Genomic DNA, 26,912 nt, shown 5'->3' on the forward strand with positions numbered 1-26,912 from the left:
GTCTGCGTGGTTCTGCTGCTGACATCTCCATGGTAGCCTCTCTGTTTGCTCTGAAAGGTGATTTATCTCTCTGTGATTCAGCGGGACGTCTGCAGGATTCAGCTGTTTATGAAGGACACATAAACGAGCCACAGCATCCAAAAACCCCTGTAGAATATCACAAAGATGTATGTAAGGAGGGTTTCATAAAGGTTATATAAATGCTGATAAAATCACAGCTTCCTGGGGTCAAAGAGCAGCTTTAGGACTGATGAATAAGAGTAGAAGGATCAGAGCTGCATGGACAGAAGCTGCAGGATTTCACTAAAAAAAAAACAGGGAAAAATCCAAAAACAATTTCTGCTTAATTTCAGACAGGCCTACGTAAGGATCATTTCCAAAAGTTACCAACTATGACCGACTATTTAGAAAAGACAGAGGAAAAGCCCCCAACACCTCAGGCTTCACCAACATTCTGCCCTCTGCCTTTAAAGATTACATCATCCTTCTACTGCAATGAAACATCCATTACTTTGAAATTCATGTCATCTTCGTAACCCAATGAAGCATTCCACCATTGTTTTTCAAGATGATGTCATCTTTTTAATGCAAATAAAACATTCCATCCTTGCCTTTGAAAGATGACATTGACCTTCTATTGCAAATAAAACATTCATTTTCCTTCAAAATTGATGTCACCTTTTAAATGCTAATGAAACATTACACCCTTGCTTTTGAAGATGGCATCATCATCCGTTTAATTCCAGTGAATCATTCAGACCTTGCCTTTGAAGATGATGTCATCTTTTTAATGCCAATGAAACATTCCAACCTTGCCTTTGAAGATGTCATCTTTTAATTCCAGTGAATCATTCAGACCTTGCCTTTGAAGATGATGTCATCTTTTTAATGCCAATGAAACATTCCAACCTTGCCTTTGAAGATGTCATCTTTTAATTCCAGTGAATCATTCAGACCTTGCCTTTGAAGATGTCATCTTTTAATTCCAGTGAATCATTCAGACCTTGCCTTTGAAGATGATGTCATCTTTTAATGCCAATGAATCATTCAGACCTTGCCTTTGAAGATGATGTCATCTTTTTAATTCCAGTGAATCATTCAAACCTTGCCTTTGAAGATGTCATTTTCCAATGCCAATGCCCACGCTCCATCATTAAATTCATCAATTTGATCTTCCTTGAGGTATTTCTTTATTTTTTGCAGAGCTATTTTTATCTTTATATTTTGACCCTGTTAAAGTCCCAGAAGAGAGCAGGTTTGAAGGTTGGGATGATGACTGGAGAGGTTCAGGTTCACATCCATTGTAACGCATGCATGATTGTATTTACATGTAGTGCTGCTGTCTTCTGCTCTTTTGCACGACCATCTCATTTTGACGTCTCATTTATCCGTTCTCTAGAATGTTCCGATGTTTATCCGATGCAGCAGGACATACCTGAAGCTGAAACGGTTCGAGGTGAAGTTTAGGGTGTAGAAGTTAATTATATCCCTTCTTTTTATAGTTTTTATTGACACCAGCTTCAAAGATCATTACAGCCACCTTCTGAAATAAAGTGGAATAAGGTCAGGAAATCAAACACCAAAACGACTCTAGGTCTTAGTGAACATAGTAGATTCTTAGACATCCAGATTACTAATCTCAACATGAGTTTGATGAAAAATGTTCAGATTGAAGTTCTCCAGGTTTAATGAATGCAAACAGATAATGAGCCCTCATCAGTGAATAAAAGAGGATCCAGGATGGAGCCCTGAGGAACTCCACAGACCAGGGAAACAGCCTCTCACTAAAGCTAGCAATCGTCTTAAACCAAAGCTCTGAGCTCTAGAGGAGAACTACCGACGTTAACCCGTCTACTCTCCTCCAGAGGCCGGCAGCATGAGTCTGGACGAGGACGCCCGCTGGCTGGAGTGGGTCACCAAACAGTTTGAGAGCATCGCTGGAGACGACAAAGAGATCGACATCAACGAGTTCAAGACGGCGCTGAAGGTCAAAGAGGTCAGAAAGTCCTGTCTTTAAAGGTGCCATACGTAGTTTTATCACTGAGGTGCCTGCATTTACTAAACCGATAACCCTGTCACATGTATTTTAACGATGGGCGTGGTCGTCTTCAGTCTTTCTTCGCCGAGCGTTTCTTCGCTCTCTTCGACTCCGACGGCAGCAGCTCCATCAGTCTGGACGAGCTGCTGGAGGCTCTAGAACTCCTGATCCACGGCACCGAGACCGACAAACTCAAGTTCCTGTTCCAGGTCTACGATGTGGACGGTAAAACACACACTAACACATGAGGACCACAAGGACCACATACCCGTGTCAGTCTAGTTCACTTTGAGGCTAGTGCTCCTCAGATATATCCTACATTTCCCAGAATTCTTTTGGAGAAGCTCCAGGGAGCATGAAAGGAGAACAGATTTAAACAGAAATATCAGTGTTAGAGCTTTTTTTGTGAGATTCATACTCGCGTATTTATTTTTTAACCCCGTAGCCGTCAGGATGAGATCAGAATTTCACAGAACTTACAGTTCAAACTCAAAACGCTCCAAAAATGCTAACTTATGTTGTTGTAATGTTTCTTAATTTGTTACAGACGTCTGAACCCTGGATGTTTAAAGTGTTTTTTTCTTTAGGCAGCGGCTCCATCGACCCCGACGAGCTGCGGACCGTCCTGAAGTCATGTCTGCGTGAGAGCGCCATCTCTCTGCCGGAGGAGAAGCTGGATGACCTGACGCTGGCGCTGTTTGAGTCGGCCGATAAAGACAACAGTGGAGCCATCACCTTTGAGGAGCTGAAGGCAGAGCTGGAGAACTTTCCAGAAGTCATGGAGAACCTCACCATCAGGCAAGAGAACATGTGACTTTAATGTTTTATTATAGGGGTTCTAATGGAGTGATCTGATTGGACGAGAAGCTTTCATTATTGACAATAACAAAGAAAAACATCACTCTGTCCTCTGATACTGATATTTATTTATTTATTTTATTTTTGCTGTTCATTTTAAACTTCTGTTATTTATTTGTCCTCTTAGACTTTTATTAGCATTTTTAATTTTTGATTTTTTTTAGGGATTTACATTTTTATTATTTTAATTCAGCCTTCTTGATTAGTTTTTGATTCTTTTTTGTATATTTTTTTGCCTTTTTATATTCTAAATTTTTAAAATAAAATTTTAATAACTTAATAACTGATTGATTATTTATTTTATTATTTTGTATCTTTTTTAGTTCTCTTTTAATATTTTATAGGTTTATATAACAGATTTTTATATATTTTAATTTAGGTTATTTTAATTGTATTGTTTTAATTCAATATTTTTTCATTTGCAGTTTCCTGATATTATTGTGAAGGTTTTAGTGAATATTTTTATCAAATTTGTTTTTTTTAATGGGTTTGTTGAGATTTTTGTTGCCATTTTTTGTTCTATTATTAACATTTAAATTCTATATATTCTGATTATTTATCAGAGTATATAGAACTTATTATATTCTCTTGACTTTTTACATAATTGTTTAGTTCTCCATTCTGCTTTTATCTGGTACTATTTCAGAGTTTTTTACTCCATTTTTTTACCCCCCCCCCCCCCCCCCAGTGCAGCGAACTGGTTGAAGCCCCCCGACATGGACCAGAAGAAGCGCCATGCCCCTCGCTACCTGACCCGGGCGTACTGGCACAATAACAGCCGGAAGCTTCTGTTTCTGTGTCTGTACGCCGTCCTCAGCCTGCTGCTCTTCATCGGCGCCATGCTGCAGCACCAACACGGCGGCGCCTGGTTCATGGTGGCCAAAGGCTGCGGCCAGTGTCTGAACTTCAACTGCACCTTCGTCATGGTAACCAGAGGGATCAGGATTTAGTTCACAGAGGTCTTCATTTACTGCTCTGTTAAATATCATTTTATTTTGAAAAGACAGACAGGAAGTTGAACGTTTTAGAGTTACCTGATGATAAAATGTGTAAACTTTGTCTGCTGTGTTTTGAGGTGCTGATGCTGCGGCGCTGTCTCACCTGGCTAAGGGCTACCTGGGTGGTCCGGGTCCTTCCTCTGGACCAGAACATCCTCCTTCATCAGATCGTGGGCTACGCCATCCTCTGCTACACACTACTGCACACGACCGCACACGTCTGCAACTTTGGTACTAAAACTACATGACAGTGATTGGACTCTGGGTGGCGCTAGAGGTGCAGTTATCCTGTAGAGAGGCTTAGACCACAGTGACCAATAAGGTCTGAGACACCTGTCTCCTCAAACCAGACTCTATGAGTCCTGAAGATCAGCAGCCATCTGTCTCTCTGGACTCATGGTTGTGGATCTGTGTCTCTGTGGACTCATGGTTGTGGATCTGTGTCTCTGTTGACTCATGGTTGTGGATCTGTGTCTCTCTGGACTCATGGTTGTGGATCTGTGTCTCTGTGGACTCATGGTTGTGGATCTGTGTCTCTCTGGACTCATGGTTGTGGATCTGTGTCTCTGTGGACTCATGGTTGTGGATCTGTGTCTCTGTGGACTCATGGTTGTGGATCTGTGTCTCTGTGGACTCATGGTTGTGGATCTGTGTCTCTCTGGACTCATGGTTGTGGATCTGTGTCTCTGTGGACTCATGGTTTGGATCTGTGTCTCTGTGGACTCATGGTTGTGGATCTGTGTCTCTCTGGACTCATGGTTGTGGATCTGTGTCTCTGTGGACTCATGGTTGTGGATCTGTGTCTCTGTGGACTCATGGTTGTGGATCTGTGTCTCTGTGGACTCATGGTTGTGGATCTGTGTCTCTGTGGACTCATGGTTGTGGATCTGTGTCTCTGTGGACTCATGGTTGTGGATCTGTGTCTCTGTGGACTCATGGTTGTGGATCTGTGTCTCTGTGGACTCATGGTTGTGGATCTGTGTCTCTGTGGACTCATGGTTGTGGATCTGTGTCTCTGTGGACTCATGGTTGTGGATCTGTGTCTCTGTGGACTCATGGTTGTGGATCTGTGTCTCTGTGGACTCATGGTTGTGGATCTGTGTCTCTCTGGACTCATGGTTGTGGATCTGTGTCTCTGTGGACTCATGGTTGTGGATCTGTGTCTCTGTGGACTCATGGTTGTGGATCTGTGTCTCTCTGGACTCATGGTTGTGGATCTGTGTCTCTGTGGACTCATGGTTGTGGATCTGTGTCTCTGTGGACTCATGGTTGTGGATCTGTGTCTCTGTGGACTCATGGTTGTGGATCTGTGTCTCTGTGTTTCAGTGCAGCTGTCTCAGAGCGGGGAGTTCAGTCTCTGGGAGTACCTGCTGACCACGCGGCCTGGGATTGGCTGGATAAAGGGGACGGCGTCGGTGACCGGCGTGGTCCTGCAGGTGGTGATCTGTCTGATGGTGCTCTGCTCCAGCACATTCGTACGCCGCAGCGGACACTTCGAGGTCGGTCCAGAGGCTGTGTGCAGGGTTTAGTGTGTGTCTGGCTCCCTCTAGTGTTCACTGCTCGCTAACACCACAAACAAAAACGAGCCAGCCTTCTGTCACACTCAGACTTCTCTGTAGACACCAGAGCTGCCCACACAGGCGGCGTCCTCTCTGACCAATCAGAGGAGGAGGAGTGGTATAGATCAGCGTGATTGTCTTTTTCCCTGCAGGTGTTTTACTGGTCTCACCTGTCCTACGTGTGGGTGTGGTCTCTGCTCGTGGTCCACTGTGCAAACTTCTGGAAGTGGTTTGTGGTTCCTGGTCTGCTTTTCCTGCTGGAGAAGATCATCGGGATCGCCGTGTCTCGTATGGGCGGGCTCTACATCGTGGAGGTCAACCTGCTGCCGTCCAAGGTCACACAGACACCTACAGGAGAGCAGTATAAGTATCAAACATCTATAAATATGACGGACGTGTCCTTTATCTGCCTACAGGTGACCCACCTGGTGATCAAGCGTCCTCAGTTCTTCCATTTCAAACCTGGAGATTACGTCTACATCAACATCCCCGTCATCGCCAAGTACGAGTGGCACCCGTTCACCATCAGCAGCGCCCCGGAGCAGTCAGGTACCAGATCTGGACCGTCCCTGCTGGGATCCCAGTGGTGACGGTTTCAGGTCACCACTCCACTTCCTGTCAGGTGACTGAAATAAAACTAACATGCCAGCGTTACTGAGAGTCAGGTTGTTGTTTGGTTTTCAGACTCTCTCTGGCTTCACATCCGCTCCATGGGTCAGTGGACCAACCGTCTATATGAATACTTCAGAGAGCCAGAGAAGGAGACGGTCAGCCCCAAGAGGCTCGCCACGAGTCTGAGGAACCGCCGCCAGCTGCTCAGAGCCCAGGTATGAGCACACCTGAGCACAGACAGGTACACTGGACAGGTTTAAGCAGACATTAGCATGGGTTTATGTTAGAGACCAGATCAGCAACCATAAAGGCTTCAGCTGGAGCGACCTTTGAAACAAACATGAACTCATCTGTCCTCTCAGGCTGACCGGTACTCACCTCTGGTGTTACAGCACAGACTTAAAAACTGCCTTTCACTCATGTTGACTAGTGAGGATGAGGAGTGCTCCACACCAGTTTCCCCCAATTTACAAAAGTTTCCTTCTAAGGTCTACTACTGGTAAAAATGGGGGAAAAAAGGCCCCAACATCCCCAGCTTCACTAACATTCCATCCTTCCCTGTAAAGATGATGTCATCAATCTTATGAAACATTCCATCCTTCCCTGTAAAGATGATGTCATCAATCTTATAAAACATTCCATCCTACCCAGTAAAGATGATGTCATCAATCTTATGAAACATTCCATCCTTCCCTTTAAAGATGATGTCATCAATCTTATAAAACATTCCATCCTTCCCGTTATAGATGATGTCATCAATCTTATAAAACATTCCATCCTTCCCGTTAAAGATGATGTCATCAATCTTATAAAACATTCCATCCTTCCCGTTAAAGATGATGTCATCAATCTTATAAAACATTCCATCCTTCCTGTTAGAGATGATGTCATCAATCTTATGAAACATTCCATCCTTCCCTTTAAAGATGATGTCATCAATCTTATAAAACACTCCATCCTACCCTGTAAAGATGATGTCATCAATCTTATAAAACATTCCATCCTTCCCTTTAAAGATGATGTCATCAATCTTATGAAACATCCCATCCTTCCCATTTAAGATGATGTCATCAATCTTATAAAACATTCCATCCTTCCCTTTAAAGATGATGTCATCAATCTTATAAAACATTCCATCATTCCCTGTAAAGATGTCATCAATCTTATAAAACATTCCATCCTTCCCGTTAAAGATGATGTCATCAATCTTATAAAACATTCCATCCTTCCCTTTAAAGATGATGTCATCAATCTTATAAAACATTCCATCCTTCCCAGTAAAGATGATGTCATCAATCTTATAAAACATTCCATCCTTCCCGTTAAAGATGATGTCATCAATCTTATAAAACATTCCATCCTTCCCTTTAAAGATGATGTCATCAATCTTATAAAACATTCTATCCTTCCCATTTAAGATGATGTCATCAATCTTATAAAACATTCCATCCTTCCCTTTAAAGATGATGTCATCAATCTTATAAAACATTCCATCCTTCCCTGTAAAGATGTCATCAATCTTATAAAACATTCCATCCTTCCCGTTAAAGATGATGTCATCAATCTTATAAAACATTCCATCCTTCCCAGTAAAGATGATGTCATCAATCTTATAAAACATTCCATCCTTCCCGTTAAAGATGATGTCATCAATCTTATAAAACATTCTATCCTTTCCTTTAAAGATGATGTCATCAATCTTATAAAACATTCCATCCTTCCCTTTAAAGATGATGTCATCAATCTTATAAAACATTCCATCCTACCCTGTAAAGATGTCATCAATTTTATAAAACATTCCATCCTTCCCTTTAAAGATGATGTCATCAATCTTATAAAACCTTCCATCCTTCCCTTTAAAGATGATGTCATCAATCTTATAAAACATTCCATCCTTCCCTGTAAAGATGTCATCAATCTTATAAAACATTCCATCCTTCCCTTTAAAGATGATGTCATCAATCTTATAAAACATTCCATCCTTCCCTGTAAAGATGTCATCAATCTTATAAAACATTCCATCCTACACTGTAAAGATGATGTCATCAAACATATAAAACGTTCCTGATGTGAATTTTCCTCCCAGGAGGATTTGTTCAGCTCATCAGACGGTGGCGCTGTAGCGTCTAACGAGGATGACGCCGTTGAGCTGATGATGTACCGTCAGAACGGCTCGCTAACAGACATCACCCCGCCATCAGCACCGGGATCCCTGGGACAGGCGGAGCCTCAGGATGAGCTGGGGCCAGCTGAGAGAGGAGAGGCTCCTCCCACCAGAGAGGTCAGGAGATTAATGTAATTTTAATAATACCGTAACATTAGAACGATAAATAAACTTTTAAAAGTATTTATGTTTCTTTACTCTGCAGGTTTCTGCCAAGTTTGGAGAGAATCATCGATTCTGTAACATCAAGGTACAAACAACCACACCACCACCATCATCATTCAGGGCCACCGTAGAGCTCAGGTTAAAAACAGGGTGGAAATTCCTCCACCAGGGGGCGCTCACTTAATGATGAGCAGACCCACTCTGATCAATCAGACCCTGACTCATCAGGTGTAGATGTAAAACTATAGTTTTAGTTTCACTGATGAGTTTTACATAGAGGGAAAGAAAAGCTGAGCATTCATGAAGGCTCCTTTTAACAGCTTTTCTCCCTCATTCTAAACATTTAACCATGACACCTAAACCAGTGTTTCCTGTTTGGTGCGTCTCATGGAGAGAGTCCTCAGTTCAAAGAGGTAAACAGCAGAGGTCGGGTGAGCAGTGGGCGGGTTTCTCCTCAGCCTGGAAACACCTAGAGGGGCGTCACCTTAACATGATTGGTCCTTTTACAGTTTAAAAATGAAGGATTTCTGGAAAACTGTTGGAAATATTTGATGTAATATAAGAACTCAATTAGCAGTATATAACATAACATGGGAGAAGTAGTTTTTGCATTAATAGAACATCATTAAACATCAGAGAGGATTCATTTTAACAATGCGACTTTGGTGCCACCTACAGGTGGATAAGGAAGGCTACATGGTTTAATAATTGAAATAAAATCAGGTTTTATAAAAGCATTCTGACAGGAAAAATTCAGGGTCACATAAACAAAAGTGATCTGATATGAGGGTTCTTGATTTAAAACATTTTTAAATGAAGAATTTAGGTTTTTGAAAATATGATTTTGTTTTTGTTGTAGTTTATTTTTTGCCTTTTTTTCTTTGGGGATTTTCGTTCATCCATTTCTTATTGTGAAATTATATTTTAGTTTTATTCTTCAAATAATATTGTTCATCTGATGTTATTCATATGTTAATGTCTCTTTGAAGATTTTTTTTCCTCTGCAAAATCAAAAAGAACTTTAAAATTTAATGCCAGCCTTTAATGCCAGCCTTTATATATACATACAGTGCTTAACAAATGTATTAGCCCACCCTAACCCTAACCACAGTCAGGTTTCTGCCACAGCTGCCCTAAATTAACAGCATTGGTAATTACTAAAATCATTTTTGATGTTTCTGCAATGGTTAATACTCCAATATGTAGAAGCTCTTTAACCCAGATGATATTTTTAATGCTAAAATAGAATTATTATTGTTATCCATGAATTTTCAAATTTACTGATTTACAAAAAAACTGAAAAATAGTAAAGCACATGAATATTTCTGATTAATATGTCAGATTATAGTTATTTACTGTCATTACTGAACAGAAAAATGAGTTTTAGTGGTTGAATGTTATGCTTGATTCATTTCTGACTTCTCAGAGAAGCCCAGTGAGCCGGCTCAGATTTGGGTGAATTCAGTTTGAAATTCCTCATTCCTGTTCAAAATAGTTAAACTTGGAGAGCTGACTGAAAATGAAAGAGTCCGCATTAAAGCACTTCATGATGCTGGATGGTCTCTGAGACAGAGATGACAGCTGGGCTGATACATTTGTTAAGAACTGTATGTGAAGGTCAAAATTCATTTACTTTTCCATTTTCATTTCAGTCTTTCGTCTTTTATTTGGACACAACAAATGTGACTTTGGTGCCACCTAGTTGTGCTGTAAGGAAGGCTGCATGGCTTAATAATATCACAATAAAATAATTATTCAACAGTTTTAAAAATATGTATAGGAATGATTCAGAGTCCCACTAATGAAGGTGAATTGATTTGGAATTTATTCATTTTTACTGTGTTTTTTTAACTAAAATTTAGCTTTTTAAAATCATGATTTTTTTTGTTGTAGTTTGTATTTTGCCTTTTTTCTTTGTAGATTTTAATTTAATAATTTTTTTTTTTTTTTTTTTTGAAATTCAGTATTATTTCTAGTTTTAACTGAGGTTATTTTTTTTACGTTTAGATATGTTTAAAGATTTTTCTCCAGCATAAAAATCACAAAAGAGTACTGCTAGACTTCTTTTCTTTGTAGGCAGAAATGTTATGTTTCCTTTTTCCTTTTTATTTTAGTCTTTCTTTTTCCTTTATCGACATGACAGATGTGACTTTGGCGCCACCTAGTGTCTTAAATATGGACGGCTGCACAGCTGGTATCAGCATTATCAGTCCGCATATTTAAAAAGCCGTCATTAAAGGAGGGCGTTGGGGTACATTTCTCTTTTTGAATTGCAAATTTTTTCTATTTTGAATATTTAATTTTATTTATTTTCTATCTGTTTAAAGATTTTTTCCAATAAAATCCTGAAACCTTTTCTCAGAGTTTTGTTTAATATTATTGGAATACTGTGAAGATTTGGGTTTTTTGTAAATTAGAATTTTCTCTGTCAGAGTCAGTTAAAAGAAGAATTCTTGCAGTCTTTTGTTCATGTTTGACTTTTGTGCTCCTCCGTTAAAAGCACTTTCAGATCTTTTTCTAACAGTGTTCTGGATGATTCTGTGTGTCAGTGTTATGTAGACGGTCCGTACGGGACTCCAACGCGACAGATTTTTGCCTCCGAGCACGCCGTTCTGATTGGAGCCGGTATCGGGATCACGCCGTTCGCCTCCATCCTGCAGAGCATCATGTACAGGTGAGAGCCATGCCCCCTTCTGAGGTCCTCACAGCTCCATGGTAACCGAGAGTGATGTTGGTCTGTTTGGTGTGGTAGGTACCGGCGGAGGAAGCAGAACTGTCCCAGCTGTAACTACTCCTGGTGTGAAAACATCAAGGACAGCGAGATGAAGCTACGGAAGGTAAAAGGTCACGGCCGGCGTGGGTTTGACGGGTTCTACTCTAATTTAATGATTAATTATCAAACAGGCGTCTTCTACAGGTGGACTTTATCTGGATCAACAGAGACCAGAAGTCCTTCGAGTGGTTCGTCAGCTTACTGACCAAACTGGAGATGGACCAGGCCGACGAGGAGCCTGAAGGTCAGAAAAGTGGCAATTAAAATAGGTTAAAGGTGGCAAAAATGGTCAACAAGCAGTAAACACTGGGAGAGAAATGAGTGAAAAGTGACTAATATGGGCAAAAATCAGCAAAAGGGTGGGACAGTTGGCAAAACGCATCAGAGAGTGGCAAAATGGGAAAAACGTAGCATTTAATTGCAAAAGGCAACTGAAATGGGTGAGGAGTGCAAAAATAGGCAAAATGGGGTAAAAAAAAATGCTACAAGCAGGATAAAAGTGTCAAAAAAGGGAATAATATTGCAAATGAAGACATGAAACAGCCGCACTTTGAGTACCTAACCTTTAACCCTAACCTTGAGTATTATTGTAGTAAACGGTCTATGACAGTCCTGATAACCAGAGTGAAATAAACCCTCCGTGCCGTCTTGCAGGACGCTTCCTAGAGATGCACATGTACATGACATCAGCGCTCAGTAAGAATGACATGAAGGCCATTGGCCTGCAGATGGCGCTGGACCTGCTGGCCAAGAAGGAGAAGAGAGACTCCATCACCGGACTGAGGACGAGGACTCAGCCTGGCAGACCTGAGTGGGGGAAGGTAAGCCCAGGGCTCAGACCTGCTAAAGAGGGCGGGGCCACTGTGAGGGTCTAGATTTAGAGACTGATTCAGCTGTTCCGTTAACAACAGAGCAGTTCTTCTGAGTTCATGCCATGGTTTCAAAGTTCCTGATTCTCTTTCAAAATAAAAGCACAGCTACATCCAACAGGAAGGGACAAAATAGTCCAAAATAAAAGCACGGCTACATCCAACAGGAAGGGACAAAATAGTCCAAAATAAAAGCACGGCTACATCTGAACAGGAAGGGACAAAATAGTCCAAAATAAAAGCACGGCTACGTCCGACAGGAAGGGACAAAATAGTCCAAAATAAAAGCACGGCTACATCCAACAGGAGGGGACAAAATAATCCAAAATAAAAGCACGGCTACATCCAACAGGAAGGGACAAAATAGTCCAAAATAAAAGCACGGCTACATCCAACAAGAAGGGACAAAATAGTCCAAAATAAAAGCACGGCTACGTCCGACAGGAAGGGACAAAATAGTCCAAAATAAAAGCACGGCTACGTCCGACAGGAAGGGACAAAATAGTCCAAAATAAAAGCACGGCTACATCCGAACAGGAAGGGACAAAATAGTCCAAAATAAAAGCACGGCTACATCCGAACAGGAAGGGACAAAATAGTCCAAAATAAAAGCACGGCTACATCCGAACAGGAAGGGACAAAATAGTCCAAAATAAAAGCATGGCTACGTCCGACAGGAAGGGACAAAATAGTCCAAAATAAGACAGGTAGGGACAAAATAGTCCAAAATAAAAGCACGGCTACATCCGAACAGGAAGGGACAAAATAGTCCAAAATAAAAGCACGGCTACATCTGACAGGAAGGGACAAAATAGTCCAAAATAAAAGCACGGCTACATCCGAACAGGAAGGGACAAAATAGTCCAAAATAAAAGCACGGCTACATCCAACAGGAAGGGACAAAATAGTCCAAAATAAAAGCACGGCTACATCTGAACAGGAAGGGACAAAATAGTCCAAAATAAAAGCACGGCTACATCTGAACAGGAAGGGACAAAATAGTCCAAAATAAAAGCACGGCTACATCCAACAGGAAGGGACAAAATAGTCCAAAATAAAAGCACGGCTACATCCGAACAGGAAGGGACAAAATAGTCCAAAATAAAAGCACGGCAACATCCAACAGGAAGGGACAAAATAGTCCAAAATAAAAGCATGGCTACATCCAACAGGAAGGGACAAAATAGTCCAAAATAAAAGCACGGCTACATCTGAACAGGAAGGGACAAAATAGTCCAAAATAAAAGCACGGCTACATCTGAACAGGAAGGGACAAAATAGTCCAAAATAAAAGCACGGCTACATCCAACAGGAAGGGACAAAATAGTCCAAAATAAAAGCACGGCTACATCTGAACAGGAAGGGACAAAATAGTCCAAAATAAAAGCACGGCTACGTCCGACAGGAAGGGACAAAATAGTCCAAAATAAAAGCACGGCTACATCCAACAAGAAGGGACAAAATAGTCCAAACCTGCATGTCTCTCAATAATCCTTTCTCTTCTCAAAATAAAAGCACAGCTACATCCAACAGGAAGGGACAAAATAAATCCAAAAAAATAAATAAATAAAGCACGGCTACATCTGAACACGACGGGACAAAATAGTCCAAAATAAAAGCACAGCTACATCCAACAGGAAGGGACAAAATAGTCCAAAATAAAAGCATGGCTACATCTGAACAGGAAGGGACAAAATAGTCCAAAATAAAAGCACGGCTACATCCGACAGGAAGGGACAAAATAGTCCAAAATAAAAGCACGGCTACATCCGAACAGGAAGGGACAAAATAGTCCAAAATAAAAGCACGGCTACATCTGAACAGGAAGGGACAAAATAGTCCAAAATAAAAGCACGGCTACGTCCGACAGGAAGGGACAAAATAGTCCAAAATAAAAGCATGGCTACATCCAACAGGAGGGGACAAAATAATCCAAAATAAAAGCACGGCTACATCCGACAGGAAGGGACAAAATAGTCCAAAATAAAAGCACGGCTACGTCCGACAGGAAGGGACAAAATAGTCCAAAATAAAAGCACGGCTACATCCAACAGGAGGGGACAAAATAATCCAAAATAAAAGCACGGCTACATCCAACAAGAAGGGACAAAATAGTCCAAAATAAAAGCACGGCTACATCCAACAGGAAGGGACAAAATAGTCCAAAATAAAAGCACGGCTACATCTGAACAGGAAGGGACAAAATAGTCCAAAATAAAAGCACGGCTACATCCAACAGGAAGGGACAAAATAGTCCAAAATAAAAGCACAGCTACATCTGAACAGGAAGGGACAAAATAGTCCAAAATAAAAGCACGGCTACATCTGACAGGAAGGGACAAAATAGTCCAAAATAAAAGCACGGCTACATCCGAACAGTAAGGGCCAAAATAGTCCAAATTTCCTGCATGTCTCTCCTCGCTCTCTCCCCTTTTCCGACTCTATCCACTGTCCTATCCAAAATAAAGGCAAAAAGGCCAAAAATAAATCTTTAAAAAATCCTACATCTGAACAGGAAGGGACAAAATAGTCCAAAATAAAAGCACGGCTACATCTGACAGGAAGGGACAAAATAGTCCAAAATAAAAGCATGGCTACATCTGAACAGGAAGGGACAAAATAGTCCAAAATAAAAGCATGGCTACATCTGAACAGGAAGGGACAAAATAGTCCAAAATAAAAGCACGGCTACATCCAACAGGAAGGGACAAAATAGTCCAAAATAAAAGCACGGCTACATCCGAACAGGAAGGGACAAAATAGTCCAAAATAAAAGCACGGCTACATCCAACAGGAAGGGACAAAATAGTCCAAAATAAAAGCACGGCTACATCTGAACAGGAAGGGACAAAATAGTCCAAAATAAAAGCACGGCTACATCTGACAGGAAGGGACAAAATAGTCCAAAATAAAAGCATGGCTACATCTGAACAGGAAGGGACAAAATAGTCCAAAATAAAAGCACAGCTACATCCAACAGGAAGGGACAAAATAGTCCAAAATAAAAGCATGGCTACATCTGAACAGGAAGGGACAAAATAGTCCAAAATAAAAGCACGGCTACATCCAACAGGAAGGGACAAAATAGTCCAAAATAAAAGCACGGCTACATCCAACAGGAAGGGACAAAATAGTCCAAAATAAAAGCACGGCTACATCTGAACAGGAAGGGACAAAATAGTCCAAAATAAAAGCACGGCTACATCTGAACAGGAAGGGACAAAATAGTCCAAAATAAAAGCACGGCTACATCCTACAGGAAGGGACAAAATAGTCCAAAATAAAAGCACGGCTACATCCGAACAGGAAGGGACAAAATAGTCCAAAATAAAAGCACGGCTACATCCAACAGGAGGGGACAAAATAATCCAAAATAAAAGCACGGCTACATCCAACAAGAAGGGACAAAATAGTCCAAAATAAAAGCACGGCTACATCCAACAGGAAGGGACAAAATAGTCCAAAATAAAAGCACGGCTACATCTGACAGGAAGGGACAAAATAGTCCAAAATAAAAGCATGGCTACATCTGAACAGGAAGGGACAAAATAGTCCAAAATAAAAGCATGGCTACATCTGAACAGGAAGGGACAAAATATTCCAAAATAAAAGCACGGCTACATCCAACAGGAAGGGACAAAATAGTCCAAAATAAAAGCACGGCTACATCCGAACAGGAAGGGACAAAATAGTCCAAAATAAAAGCACGGCTACATCCAACAGGAAGGGACAAAATAGTCCAAAATAAAAGCACGGCTACATCTGAACAGGAAGGGACAAAATAGTCCAAAATAAAAGCACGGCTACATCTGACAGGAAGGGACAAAATAGTCCAAAATAAAAGCACGGCTACATCCAACAGGAAGGGACAAAATAGTCCAAAATAAAAGCACGGCTACATCTGAACAGGAAGGGACAAAATAGTCCAAAATAAAAGCACGGCTACATCTGAACAGGAAGGGACAAAATAGTCCAAAATAAAAGCACGGCAACATCCAACAGGAAGGGACAAAATAGTCCAAAATAAAAGCATGGCTACATCCAACAGGAAGGGACAAAATAGTCCAAAATAAAAGCACGGCTACATCTGAACAGGAAGGGACAAAATAGTCCAAAATAAAAGCACGGCTACATCTGAACAGGAAGGGACAAAATAGTCCAAAATAAAAGCACGGCTACATCCAACAGGAAGGGACAAAATAGTCCAAAATAAAAGCACGGCTACATCTGAACAGGAAGGGACAAAATAGTCCAAAATAAAAGCACGGCTACGTCCGACAGGAAGGGACAAAATAGTCCAAAATAAAAGCACGGCTACATCCAACAAGAAGGGACAAAATAGTCCAAAATAAAAGCACCGCGGCGTGCCGGTAGTCGAGTGGTTAAGGCGCATGACATATACGCAGGCGACCCGGGTTGGAATCCGGCCCGTGGCACTATTTCCTGCATGTCTCTCCTCGCTCTCTCCCCTGTTTCCGACTCTATCCACTGTCCTATCAAATAAAGGCAAAAAGGCCAAAAATAAATCTTTAAAATAAATAAATAAATAAAAGCACGGCTACATCTGAACACGACGGGACAAAATAGTCCAAAATAAAAGCACAGCTACATCCAACAGGAAGGGACAAAATAGTCCAAAATAAAAGCATGGCTACATCTGAACAGGAAGGGACAAAATAGTCCAAAATAAAAGCACGGCTACATCCGACAGGAAGGGACAAAATAGTCCAAAATAAAAGCACGGCTACATCCGAACAGGAAGGGACAAAATAGTCCAAAATAAAAGCACGGCTACATCTGAACAGGAAGGGACAAAATAGTCCAAAATAAAAGCACGGCTACGTCCGACAGGAAGGGACAAAATAGTCCAAAATAAAAGCATGGCTACATCCAACAGGAGGGGACAAAATAATCCAAAATAAAAGCACGGCTACATCCGACAGGAAGGGACAAAATAGTCCAAAATAAAAGCACGGCTACGTCCGACAGGAAGGGACAAAATAGTCCAAAATAAAAGCACGGCTACATCCAACAGGAGGGGACAAAATAATCCAAAATAAAAGCACGGCTACATCCAACAAGAAGGGACAAAATAGTCCAAAATAAAAGCACGGCTACATCCAACAGGAAGGGACAAAATAGTCCAAAATAAATGCACGGCTACATCTGAACAGGAAGGGACAAAATAGTCCAAAATAAAAGCACGGCTACATCCAACAGGAAGGGACAAAATAGTCCAAAATAAAAGCACAGCTACATCTGAACAGGAAGGGACAAAATAGTCCAAAATAAAAGCACAGCTACGTCCGACAGGAAGGGACAAAATAGTCCAAAATAAAAGCACGGCTACATCCGAACAAGAAGGGACAAAATAGTCCAAAATAACAAAATCCAAAATAATAAATCCAAAAATATAAAGGAATAAAATAAAAAAATAAATAAGGGACAAAATAATCCTACAACAATCCAAAATGGGACAAAATAATCCAAAATAAAAGCACGGCTACATCCAACAAGAAGGGACAAAATAGTCCAAAATAAAAGCACGGCTACATCCAACAGGAAGGGACAAAATAGTCCAAAATAAAAGCACGGCTACATCTGAACAGGAAGGGACAAAATAGTCCAAAATAAAAGCACGGCTACATCCAACAGGAAGGGACAAAATAGTCCAAAATAAAAGCACAGCTACATCTGAACAGGAAGGGACAAAATAGTCCAAAATAAAAGCACGGCTACATCTGACAGGAAGGGACAAAATAGTCCAAAATAAAAGCATGGCTACATCTGAACAGGAAGGGACAAAATAGTCCAAAATAAAAGCATGGCTACATCTGAACAGGAAGGGACAAAATAGTCCAAAATAAAAGCACGGCTACATCCAACAGGAAGGGACAAAATAGTCCAAAATAAAAGCACGGCTACATCCGAACAGGAAGGGACAAAATAGTCCAAAATAAAAGCACGGCTACATCCAACAGGAAGGGACAAAATAGTCCAAAATAAAAGCACGGCTACATCTGAACAGGAAGGGACAAAATAGTCCAAAATAAAAGCACGGCTACATCTGACAGGAAGGGACGACATAGTCCAAAATAAAAGCATGGCTACATCTGAACAGGAAGGGACAAAATAGTCCAAAATAAAAGCACAGCTACATCCAACAGGAAGGGACAAAATAGTCCAAAATAAAAGCATGGCTACATCTGAACAGGAAGGGACAAAATAGTCCAAAATAAAAGCACGGCTACATCCGAACAGGAAGGGACAAAATAGTCCAAAATAAAAGCACGGCTACATCCAACAGGAAGGGACAAAATAGTCCAAAATAAAAGCACGGCTACATCTGAACAGGAAGGGACAAAATAGTCCAAAATAAAAGCACGGCTACATCTGAACAGGAAGGGACAAAATAGTCCAAAATAAAAGCACGGCTACATCCTACAGGAAGGGACAAAATAGTCCAAAATAAAAGCACGGCTACATCCGAACAGGAAGGGACAAAATAGTCCAAAATAAAAGCACGGCTACATCCAACAGGAGGGGACAAAATAATCCAAAATAAAAGCACGGCTACATCCAACAGGAAGGGACAAAATAGTCCAAAATAAAAGCACGGCTACATCTGAACAGGAAGGGACAAAATAGTCCAAAATAAAAGCACGGCTACATCCAACAGGAAGGGACAAAATAGTCCAAAATAAAAGCACGGCTACATCTGAACAGGAAGGGACAAAATAGTCCAAAATAAAAGCACGGCTACATCCAACAGGAAGGGACAAAATAGTCCAAAATAAAAGCACGGCTACATCCGAACAGGAAGGGACAAAATAGTCCAAAATAAAAGCACGGCTACATCCAACAGGAAGGGACAAAATAGTCCAAAATAAAAGCACGGCTACATCTGAACAGGAAGGGACAAAATAGTCCAAAATAAAAGCACGGCTACATCCAACAGGAAGGGACAAAATAGTCCAAAATAAAAGCATGGCTACATCTGAACAGGAAGGGACAAAATAGTCCAAAATAAAAGCACGGCTACATCCGAACAGGAAGGGACAAAATAGTCCAAAATAAAAGCACGGCTACATCCAACAGGAAGGGACAAAATAGTCCAAAATAAAAGCATGGCTACATCTGAACAGGAAGGGACAAAATAGTCCAAAATAAAAGCACAGCTACATCCAACAGGAAGGGACAAAATAGTCCAAAATAAAAGCATGGCTACATCTGAACAGGAAGGGACAAAATAGTCCAAAATAAAAGCACGGCTACATCCGAACAGGAAGGGACAAAATAGTCCAAAATAAAAGCACGGCTACATCCAACAGGAAGGGACAAAATAGTCCAAAATAAAAGCACGGCTACATCTGAACAGGAAGGGACAAAATAGTCCAAAATAAAAGCACGGCTACATCTGAACAGGAAGGGACAAAATAGTCCAAAATAAAAGCACGGCTACATCCTACAGGAAGGGACAAAATAGTCCAAAATAAAAGCACGGCTACATCCGAACAGGAAGGGACAAAATAGTCCAAAATAAAAGCACGGCTACATCCAACAGGAGGGGACAAAATAATCCAAAATAAAAGCACGGCTACATCCAACAAGAAGGGACAAAATAGTCCAAAATAAAAGCACGGCTACATCCAACAGGAAGGGACAAAATAGTCCAAAATAAAAGCACGGCTACATCTGAACAGGAAGGGACAAAATAGTCCAAAATAAAAGCACGGCTACATCCAACAGGAAGGGACAAAATAGTCCAAAATAAAAGCACAGCTACATCTGAACAGGAAGGGACAAAATAGTCCAAAATAAAAGCACAGCTACGTCCGACAGGAAGGGACAAAATAGTCCAAAATAAAAGCACGGCTACATCCGAACAAGAAGGGACAAAATAGTCCAAAATAAAAGCACCGCGGCGTGCCGGTAGTCGAGTGGTTAAGGCGCATGACATATACGCAGGCGACCCGGGTTGGAATCCGGCCCGTGGCACTATTTCCTGCATGTCTCTCCTCGCTCTCTCCCCTGTTTCCGACTCTATCCACTGTCCTATCAAATAAAGGCAAAAAGGCCAAAAATAAATCTTTAAAATAAATAAATAAATAAAAGCACGGCTACATCTGAACACGACGGGACAAAATAGTCCAAAATAAAAGCACAGCTACATCCAACAGGAAGGGACAAAATAGTCCAAAATAAAAGCATGGCTACATCTGAACAGGAAGGGACAAAATAGCCCAAAATAAAAGCACGGCTACATCCGACAGGAAGGGACAACATAGTCCAAAATAAAAGCACGGCTACATCCGACAGGAAGGGACAAAATAGTCCAAAATAAAAGCACTGCTACATCCGACAGGAAGGGACAAAATAGTCCAAAATAAAAGCACTGCTACATCCGACAGGAAGGGACAAAATAGTCCAAAATAAAAGCACTGCTACATCCGACAGGAAGGGACAAAATAGTCCAAAATAAAAGCACTGCTACATCCGACAGGAAGGGACAAAATAGTCCAAAATAAAAGCACGGCTACATCCAACAGGAAGGGACAAAATAGTCCAAAATAAAAGCACGGCTACATCCGACAGGAAGGGACAAATAGTCCAAAATAAAAGCACGGCTACATCCGAACAGGAAGGGACAAAATAGTCCAAAATGAAAGCACGGCTACATCCAACAGGAAGGGACAAAATAGTCCAGAATAAAAGCACGGCTACATCCGAACAGGAAGGGACAACATAGTCCAAAATAAAAGCACGGCTACATCCGAACAGGAAGGGACAAAATAGTCCAAAATAAAAGCACGGCTACATCCGACAGGAAGGGACAAAATAGTCCAAAATAAAAGCACGGCTACATCCAACAGGAAGGGACAAAATAGTCCAAAATAAAAGCACGGCTACATCCAACAGGAAGGGACAAAATAGTCCAGAATAAAAGCACGGCTCCATCCGACAGGAAGGGACAAAATAGTCCAGAATAAAAGCATGGCTCCATCCGACAGGAAGGGACAAAATAGTCCAGAATAAAAGCATGGCTCCATCCGAACAGGAAGGGACAAAATAGTCCAAAATAAAATCACAGCTACGTACGACAGGAAGGGACAAAATAGTCCAGAATAAAAGCACGGCTACATCCTACAGGAAGGGACAAAATAGTCCAAAATAAAAGCACGGCTACATCCAACAGGAAGGGACAAAATAGTCCAAAATAAAAGCACGGCTACATCTGAACAGGAAGGGACAAAATAGTCCAAAATAAAAGCACGGCTACATCCAACAGGAAGGGACAAAATAGTCCAAAATAAAAGCACGGCTACATCCAACAGGAAGGGACAAAATAGTCCAAAATAAAAGCATGGCTACATCCAACAGGAAGGGACGACATAGTCCAAAATAAAAGCACGGCTACATCCGACAGGAAGGGACAACATAGTCCAAAATAAAAGCACGGCTACATCCAACAGGAAGGGACAACATAGTCCAAAATAAAAGCACCGCGGCGTGCCAGTAGTCGAGTGGTTAAGGTGCATGACATATACGCAGGCGACCCAGGTTGGAATCCGGCCCGTGGCACTATTTCCTGCATGTCTGTCCTCGCTCTCTCCCCTGTTTCCGACTCTATCCACTGTCCTATCAAATAAAGGCAAAAAGGCCAAAAATAAATCTTTAAAAAAAAAAAATAAATTAAAGCACAGCTACATCTGAACAGGAAGGGACAAAATAGTCCAAAATAAAAGCACGGCTACATCTGACAGGAAGGGACAAAATAGTCCAAAATAAAAGCATGGCTACATCTGAACAGGAAGGGACAAAATAGTCCAAAATAAAAGCATGGCTACATCTGAACAGGAAGGGACAAAATAGTCCAAAATAAAAGCACGGCTACATCCAACAGGAAGGGACAAAATAGTCCAGAATAAAAGCACGGCTACATCCGAACAGGAAGGGACAAAATAGTCCAAAATAAAAGCACGGCTACATCCAACAGGAAGGGACAAAATAGTCCAAAATAAAAGCACGGCTACATCTGAACAGGAAGGGACAAAATAGTCCAAAATAAAAGCACGGCTACATCTGACAGGAAGGGACAAAATAGTCCAAAATAAAAGCATGGCTACATCTGAACAGGAAGGGACAAAATAGTCCAAAATAAAAGCACGGCTACATCCGAACAGGAAGGGACAAAATAGTCCAAAATAAAAGCACGGCTACATCCAACAGGAAGGGACAAAATAGTCCAAAATAAAAGCACGGCTACATCCGAACAGGAAGGGACAAAACAGTCCAAAATAAAAGCACGGCTACATCCGAACAGGAAGGGACAAAACAGTCCAAAATAAAAGCACGGCTACATCCAACAGGAAGGGACAAAATAGTCCAAAATAAAAACACGGCTACATCCGACAGGAAGGGACAAAATAGTCCAAAATAAAAGCACGGCTACATCCGACAGGAAGGGACAAAATAGTCCAAAATAAAAGCACGGCTACATCCGAACAGGAAGGGACAAAATAGTCCAAAATAAAAACACGGCTACATCCGACAGGAAGGGACAAAATAGTCCAGAATAAAAGCACGGCTACATCCGAACAGGAAGGGACAAAATAGTCCAAAATAAAAGCACGGCTACATCCGACAGGAAGGGACAAAATAGTCCAAAATAAAAGCACGGCTACATCCAACAGGAAGGGACAAAATAGTCCAGAATAAAAGCACGGCTACATCCGAACAGGAAGGGACAAAATAGTCCAAAATAAAAGCATGGCTACATCCGACAGGAAGGGACAACATAGTCCAAAAAAAAAGCACGGCTACATCCAACAGGAAGGGACAACATAGTCCAAAATAAAAGCACGGCTACATCCGAACAGGAAGGGACAAAATAGTCCAAAATAAAAGCACGGCTACATCCGACAGGAAGGGACAAAATAGTCCAAAATAAAAGCACGGCTACATCCAACAGGAAGGGACAAAATAGTCCAAAATAAAAGCACGGCTACATCCGAACAGGAAGGGACAAAATATTCCAAAATAAAAGCACGGCTACATCCGAACAGGAAGGGACAAAATAGTCCAAAATAAAAACACGGCTACATCCGACAGGAAGGGACAAAATAGTCCAGAATAAAAGCACGGCTACATCCGAACAGGAAGGGACAAAATAGTCCAAAATAAAAGCACGGATACATCCGAACAGGAAGGGACAAAATAGTCCAAAATAAAAGCACGGCTACATCCGACAGGAAGGGACAAAATAGTCCAAAATAAAAGCACGGCTACATCCAACAGGAAGGGACAAAATAGTCCAGAATAAAAGCACGGCTACATCCGAACAGGAAGGGACAAAATAGTCCAAAATAAAAGCATGGCTACATCCGACAGGAAGGGACAAAATAGTCCAAAATAAAAGCACGGCTACATCCAACAGGAAGGGACAACATAGTCCAAAATAAAAGCACGGCTACATCCGAACAGGAAGGGACAAAATAGTCCAAAATAAAAGCACGGCTACATCCGACAGGAAGGGACAAAATAGTCCAAAATAAAAGCACGGCTACATCCAACAGGAAGGGACAAAATAGTCCAGAATAAAAGCATGGCTCCATCGAAACAGGTAGGGACAACATAGTCCAAAATAAAAGCACGGCTACATCCGAACAGGAAGGGACAAAATAGTCCAAAATAAAAGCACGGCTACATCCGAACAGGAAGGGACAAAATAGTCCAAAATAAAATCACAGCTACGTCCGACAGGAAGGGACAAAATAGTCCAGAATAAAAGCACGGCTACATCCTACAGGAAGGGACAAAATAGTCCAAAATAAAAGCACGGCTACATCCAACAGGAAGGGACAAAATAGTCCAAAATAAAAGCACGGCTACATCCAACAGGAAGGGACAAAATAGTCCAAAATAAAAGCACGGCTACATCCAAAAGGAAGGGACAAAATAGTCCAAAATAAAAGCACGGGGGTATTTTTGCATTTTAGATGTGTTTTGTTTTCTTTATTGCATATATTTGTGTTTTTGGTGTGTTTTTAAATGTTTTTATTTATTGAGTTTTATGTGTGTCTTATTTTATATTTTATCTTTATTTTGTTGTGTGTTTTTTGTGTTTTATCTGTCTTATTTTATATTTTATTTTAATGCACATTTTTGTGCTGCAGATATGTATTGTTTTTCTTTTAATACGTGTTTTTGTGTTTAAGTATGTCTTTTTTTTTATTGTGTTTTTGTGCTCCAGGTGTGTATTATTTTTCTTTTATTGTGTATTTTTGTGTTTTTTTTTCTGTGGTTGTTTATATATATATATATATATATAAATGTGTATTTTTGCATTTTAGATGTGTTTTATCTCGTGTACTGCATATTTTTGTGTTTTATCTGTGTCTTATTTTATATTCTATTTTTATTTTATTGCATTTTTTTTAATCTGTGTCTCATTTTATATTTGTTTTTATTTAATTGTGTGTTTTTGTTTTTTATCTGTGTGTCTTGTTTTATATTTTATATTTCTTTATTTATTGTGTTCTTGTGTTTTAGTTTTTTTTATTATTTTTAAAATATATTTTTGAGCTCTAGTTGTGGTTTATTTTTATTTTAATTGTATTTTTTCGTGATTTTTAAATTTATTTTCTTTTTAATTGTATATTTTTGTGTTTTATGTGTCTTATTTTATATTTTTATTTTTATTTTTTTGCAAATTTTGTGTTTTTTATGTATGTCTTATTCTATATTTTATTTTATTCATTATGTATTGTATTCTGCTTTTTAAGTTGTGTTTTTATTTTTATTAATTTTTTTAATTGATTGTATTTTTGTGCTTAAGCTGTCTTGTTTTATTCCATTTATTTTTTGCATTTTTTTAATCTTATTGTGTTTTTTTTAAGTTTTTTTTTTTGTGTGTGTTTTAGCTGTGTCTTATTTTATTCATCTTATTTATTACCTGTATTTTTGTGTTTTTGCTGTTTGTTGTTTTTTTTTACTGTATTTTTTCATCTATTGTTTGTGTTTGTGTTTTAGGTGTGACTTATTTTACTCTATCTTATTTATGTATTGACTGTATTTTTGTTGTTTTTTACTGTATTTTTTCATCTTTTGTTTGTTTTGTATCCCAGGTGTTCCAGAAAGTGTCGGAGGAGAATAAAGGGAAAGTCCATGTGTTTTACTGCGGCTCTCCGGCTCTGGCTAAAGTCATCAAAGCTCAGTGTGAACACTTCGGCTTTAACTTCTACAAGGAGAACTTCTGAGCATGTGCAGTGGCGGTCTGGCTGCTCAGTCACTGAGCTTCTCTTCGTGTACATAAACGTTCCAGTGTGCTTCGACTGTAAATATTGTAAATCACGTTTCCTCTCTCACTGCTGAAGATAAAGATGCCACTCCTTTATCCATTTTTTGCCACTTTTTAACCCATTTTCTCCTCTTTTCCTGTCAAGTGATTTTTTGTAAAAACAGATCAAATGTTCAGTCATTCTAAAATTATTTTAATATAATTAATTTTGGGGTGGATTTAACAGCTGCAGACATTTAAAGCCAAAAGATACTCTGAAAAATCACAACTTCTTCTTTTCCTCCTTTTCTGAATGTAATGATTTTCTGGGGGCCGGATAGGAAGCTTTGGGGGCCCCGATATGGCCCTTGGGCCACCAGTTGATGATCAGTGGTCTACAGGAAGCTGCTGTTCTGCTGCTTTATCTCCTCTTTGTTTGGTGTGTTTACTGTGGTAGACCAGGATTAGGGCCCTGGGTCAGGGGCCCAGGTTAGGGCCCCGGGTGTCCCTGTGCGTCTCTGTTAGATCAATAACCCCGCCTCTGTATGTGGGACGTCCTGCAGTAGCTGTTCAGCCCCATAATCAGAGCTCTTCTGTTCTACATCTCTAACCTGTAAACATTGGTGTCTCTGTGCTTGTTAACCGTTTTATTCCTGCTTGTTTTGTTCCACCTGTTTCTAATGTTGTAAATAAAGTCACTGTCCTGTAAACAAACACAATAAAACTGAATTATACTCTCATCTCTTTGTTTACTTGACTGATTGACTGTAGTATCGGTGGAAAGTAATGTGTTAATTTAATTTTCCAACTGTTTACTGAGAATACATGTACCTACGGTGGCCCACAGGGGTCAGCCTCAGGACCAAAATTATTCAAAATATTTAGAAACTCTGAAGAAAAGTCTGTCAGATTTTGAGGTTATCTTTATGACACAAACATTTTATATTCTTGTGAGAACCTGTCAGGAAATATGTTATCTTAAACATGGATTAGATAAAACCCTGATTTCAGAAAAGTTGGGACACTGTGTAAAATGTAAATAAAAACCAAAGTCAGTGATTGTCAAATCTCATAAACCCAGGTTTATTCACAACAGAACATTAACAACAAGATCAGATGTTAAACTGAGACATTTTAACATTTCAGAAAAAACATTACCTCATTCTGAATTTGATGGCAGCAACACATCTCAAAAAAGTAGGGACAGGGCAACAAGAGGCTGGAAAAGTAAGAGGTACTAATGTAAAAGGAGGAGTTAACTAGGTTAACTGTCAACAGGTCAGAAACATGACTGGGTATTAAAGGAGCATTTTAGAGAGGCAGAGTCTCTCAGGAGTAAAGATGGGCAGAGGTTCACCAATCTGAGAAAAACCGAGTCTAAAAACTGTGGAACAATCTCAGAAAAATGTTCCTGAAGACTTTGAATCTCCCTCCATCTGCAGTCCAGAATATCATCAGCAGATTCAGAGAATCTGGAGAAATCTGAGAGCAGGGACAAGGCTGAAGGGGCCCTCAGGGGCCCTCAGGGGCCACTGCATTAAAACAGCCATGATTCTGTAGTCACTGCATGGGCTCAGGAACATTTCTGAAATCATCG

The 26,912-nt window shown here is 40.4% G+C and overlaps 1 protein-coding gene across 1 annotated transcript; it reads left to right on the plus strand.

Moving 5' to 3' along the window:
* The first annotated feature begins 1,876 nt into the window (after positions 1 to 1,876).
* On the plus strand, positions 1,877 to 25,489 carry nox5 (NADPH oxidase, EF-hand calcium binding domain 5). Its single transcript, XM_041796259.1, has 16 exons — positions 1,877 to 1,996; positions 2,113 to 2,263; positions 2,626 to 2,836; positions 3,585 to 3,822; positions 3,972 to 4,125; positions 5,221 to 5,393; positions 5,606 to 5,788; positions 5,870 to 6,002; positions 6,138 to 6,280; positions 8,152 to 8,346; positions 8,435 to 8,479; positions 10,944 to 11,068; positions 11,147 to 11,231; positions 11,312 to 11,411; positions 11,822 to 11,988; positions 25,164 to 25,489. The coding sequence occupies exons 1-16, from the start codon at positions 1,877 to 1,879 to the stop codon at positions 25,293 to 25,295; spliced, it is 2,355 nt and encodes a 784-aa protein (XP_041652193.1). The 3' UTR covers positions 25,296 to 25,489.
* The last annotated feature ends 1,423 nt before the right edge of the window (positions 25,490 to 26,912 follow it).

This window comes from Cheilinus undulatus, linkage group 9 (assembly GCF_018320785.1).
Source record: "Cheilinus undulatus linkage group 9, ASM1832078v1, whole genome shotgun sequence".
Classification (NCBI taxonomy): domain Eukaryota; kingdom Metazoa; phylum Chordata; class Actinopteri; order Labriformes; family Labridae; genus Cheilinus; species Cheilinus undulatus.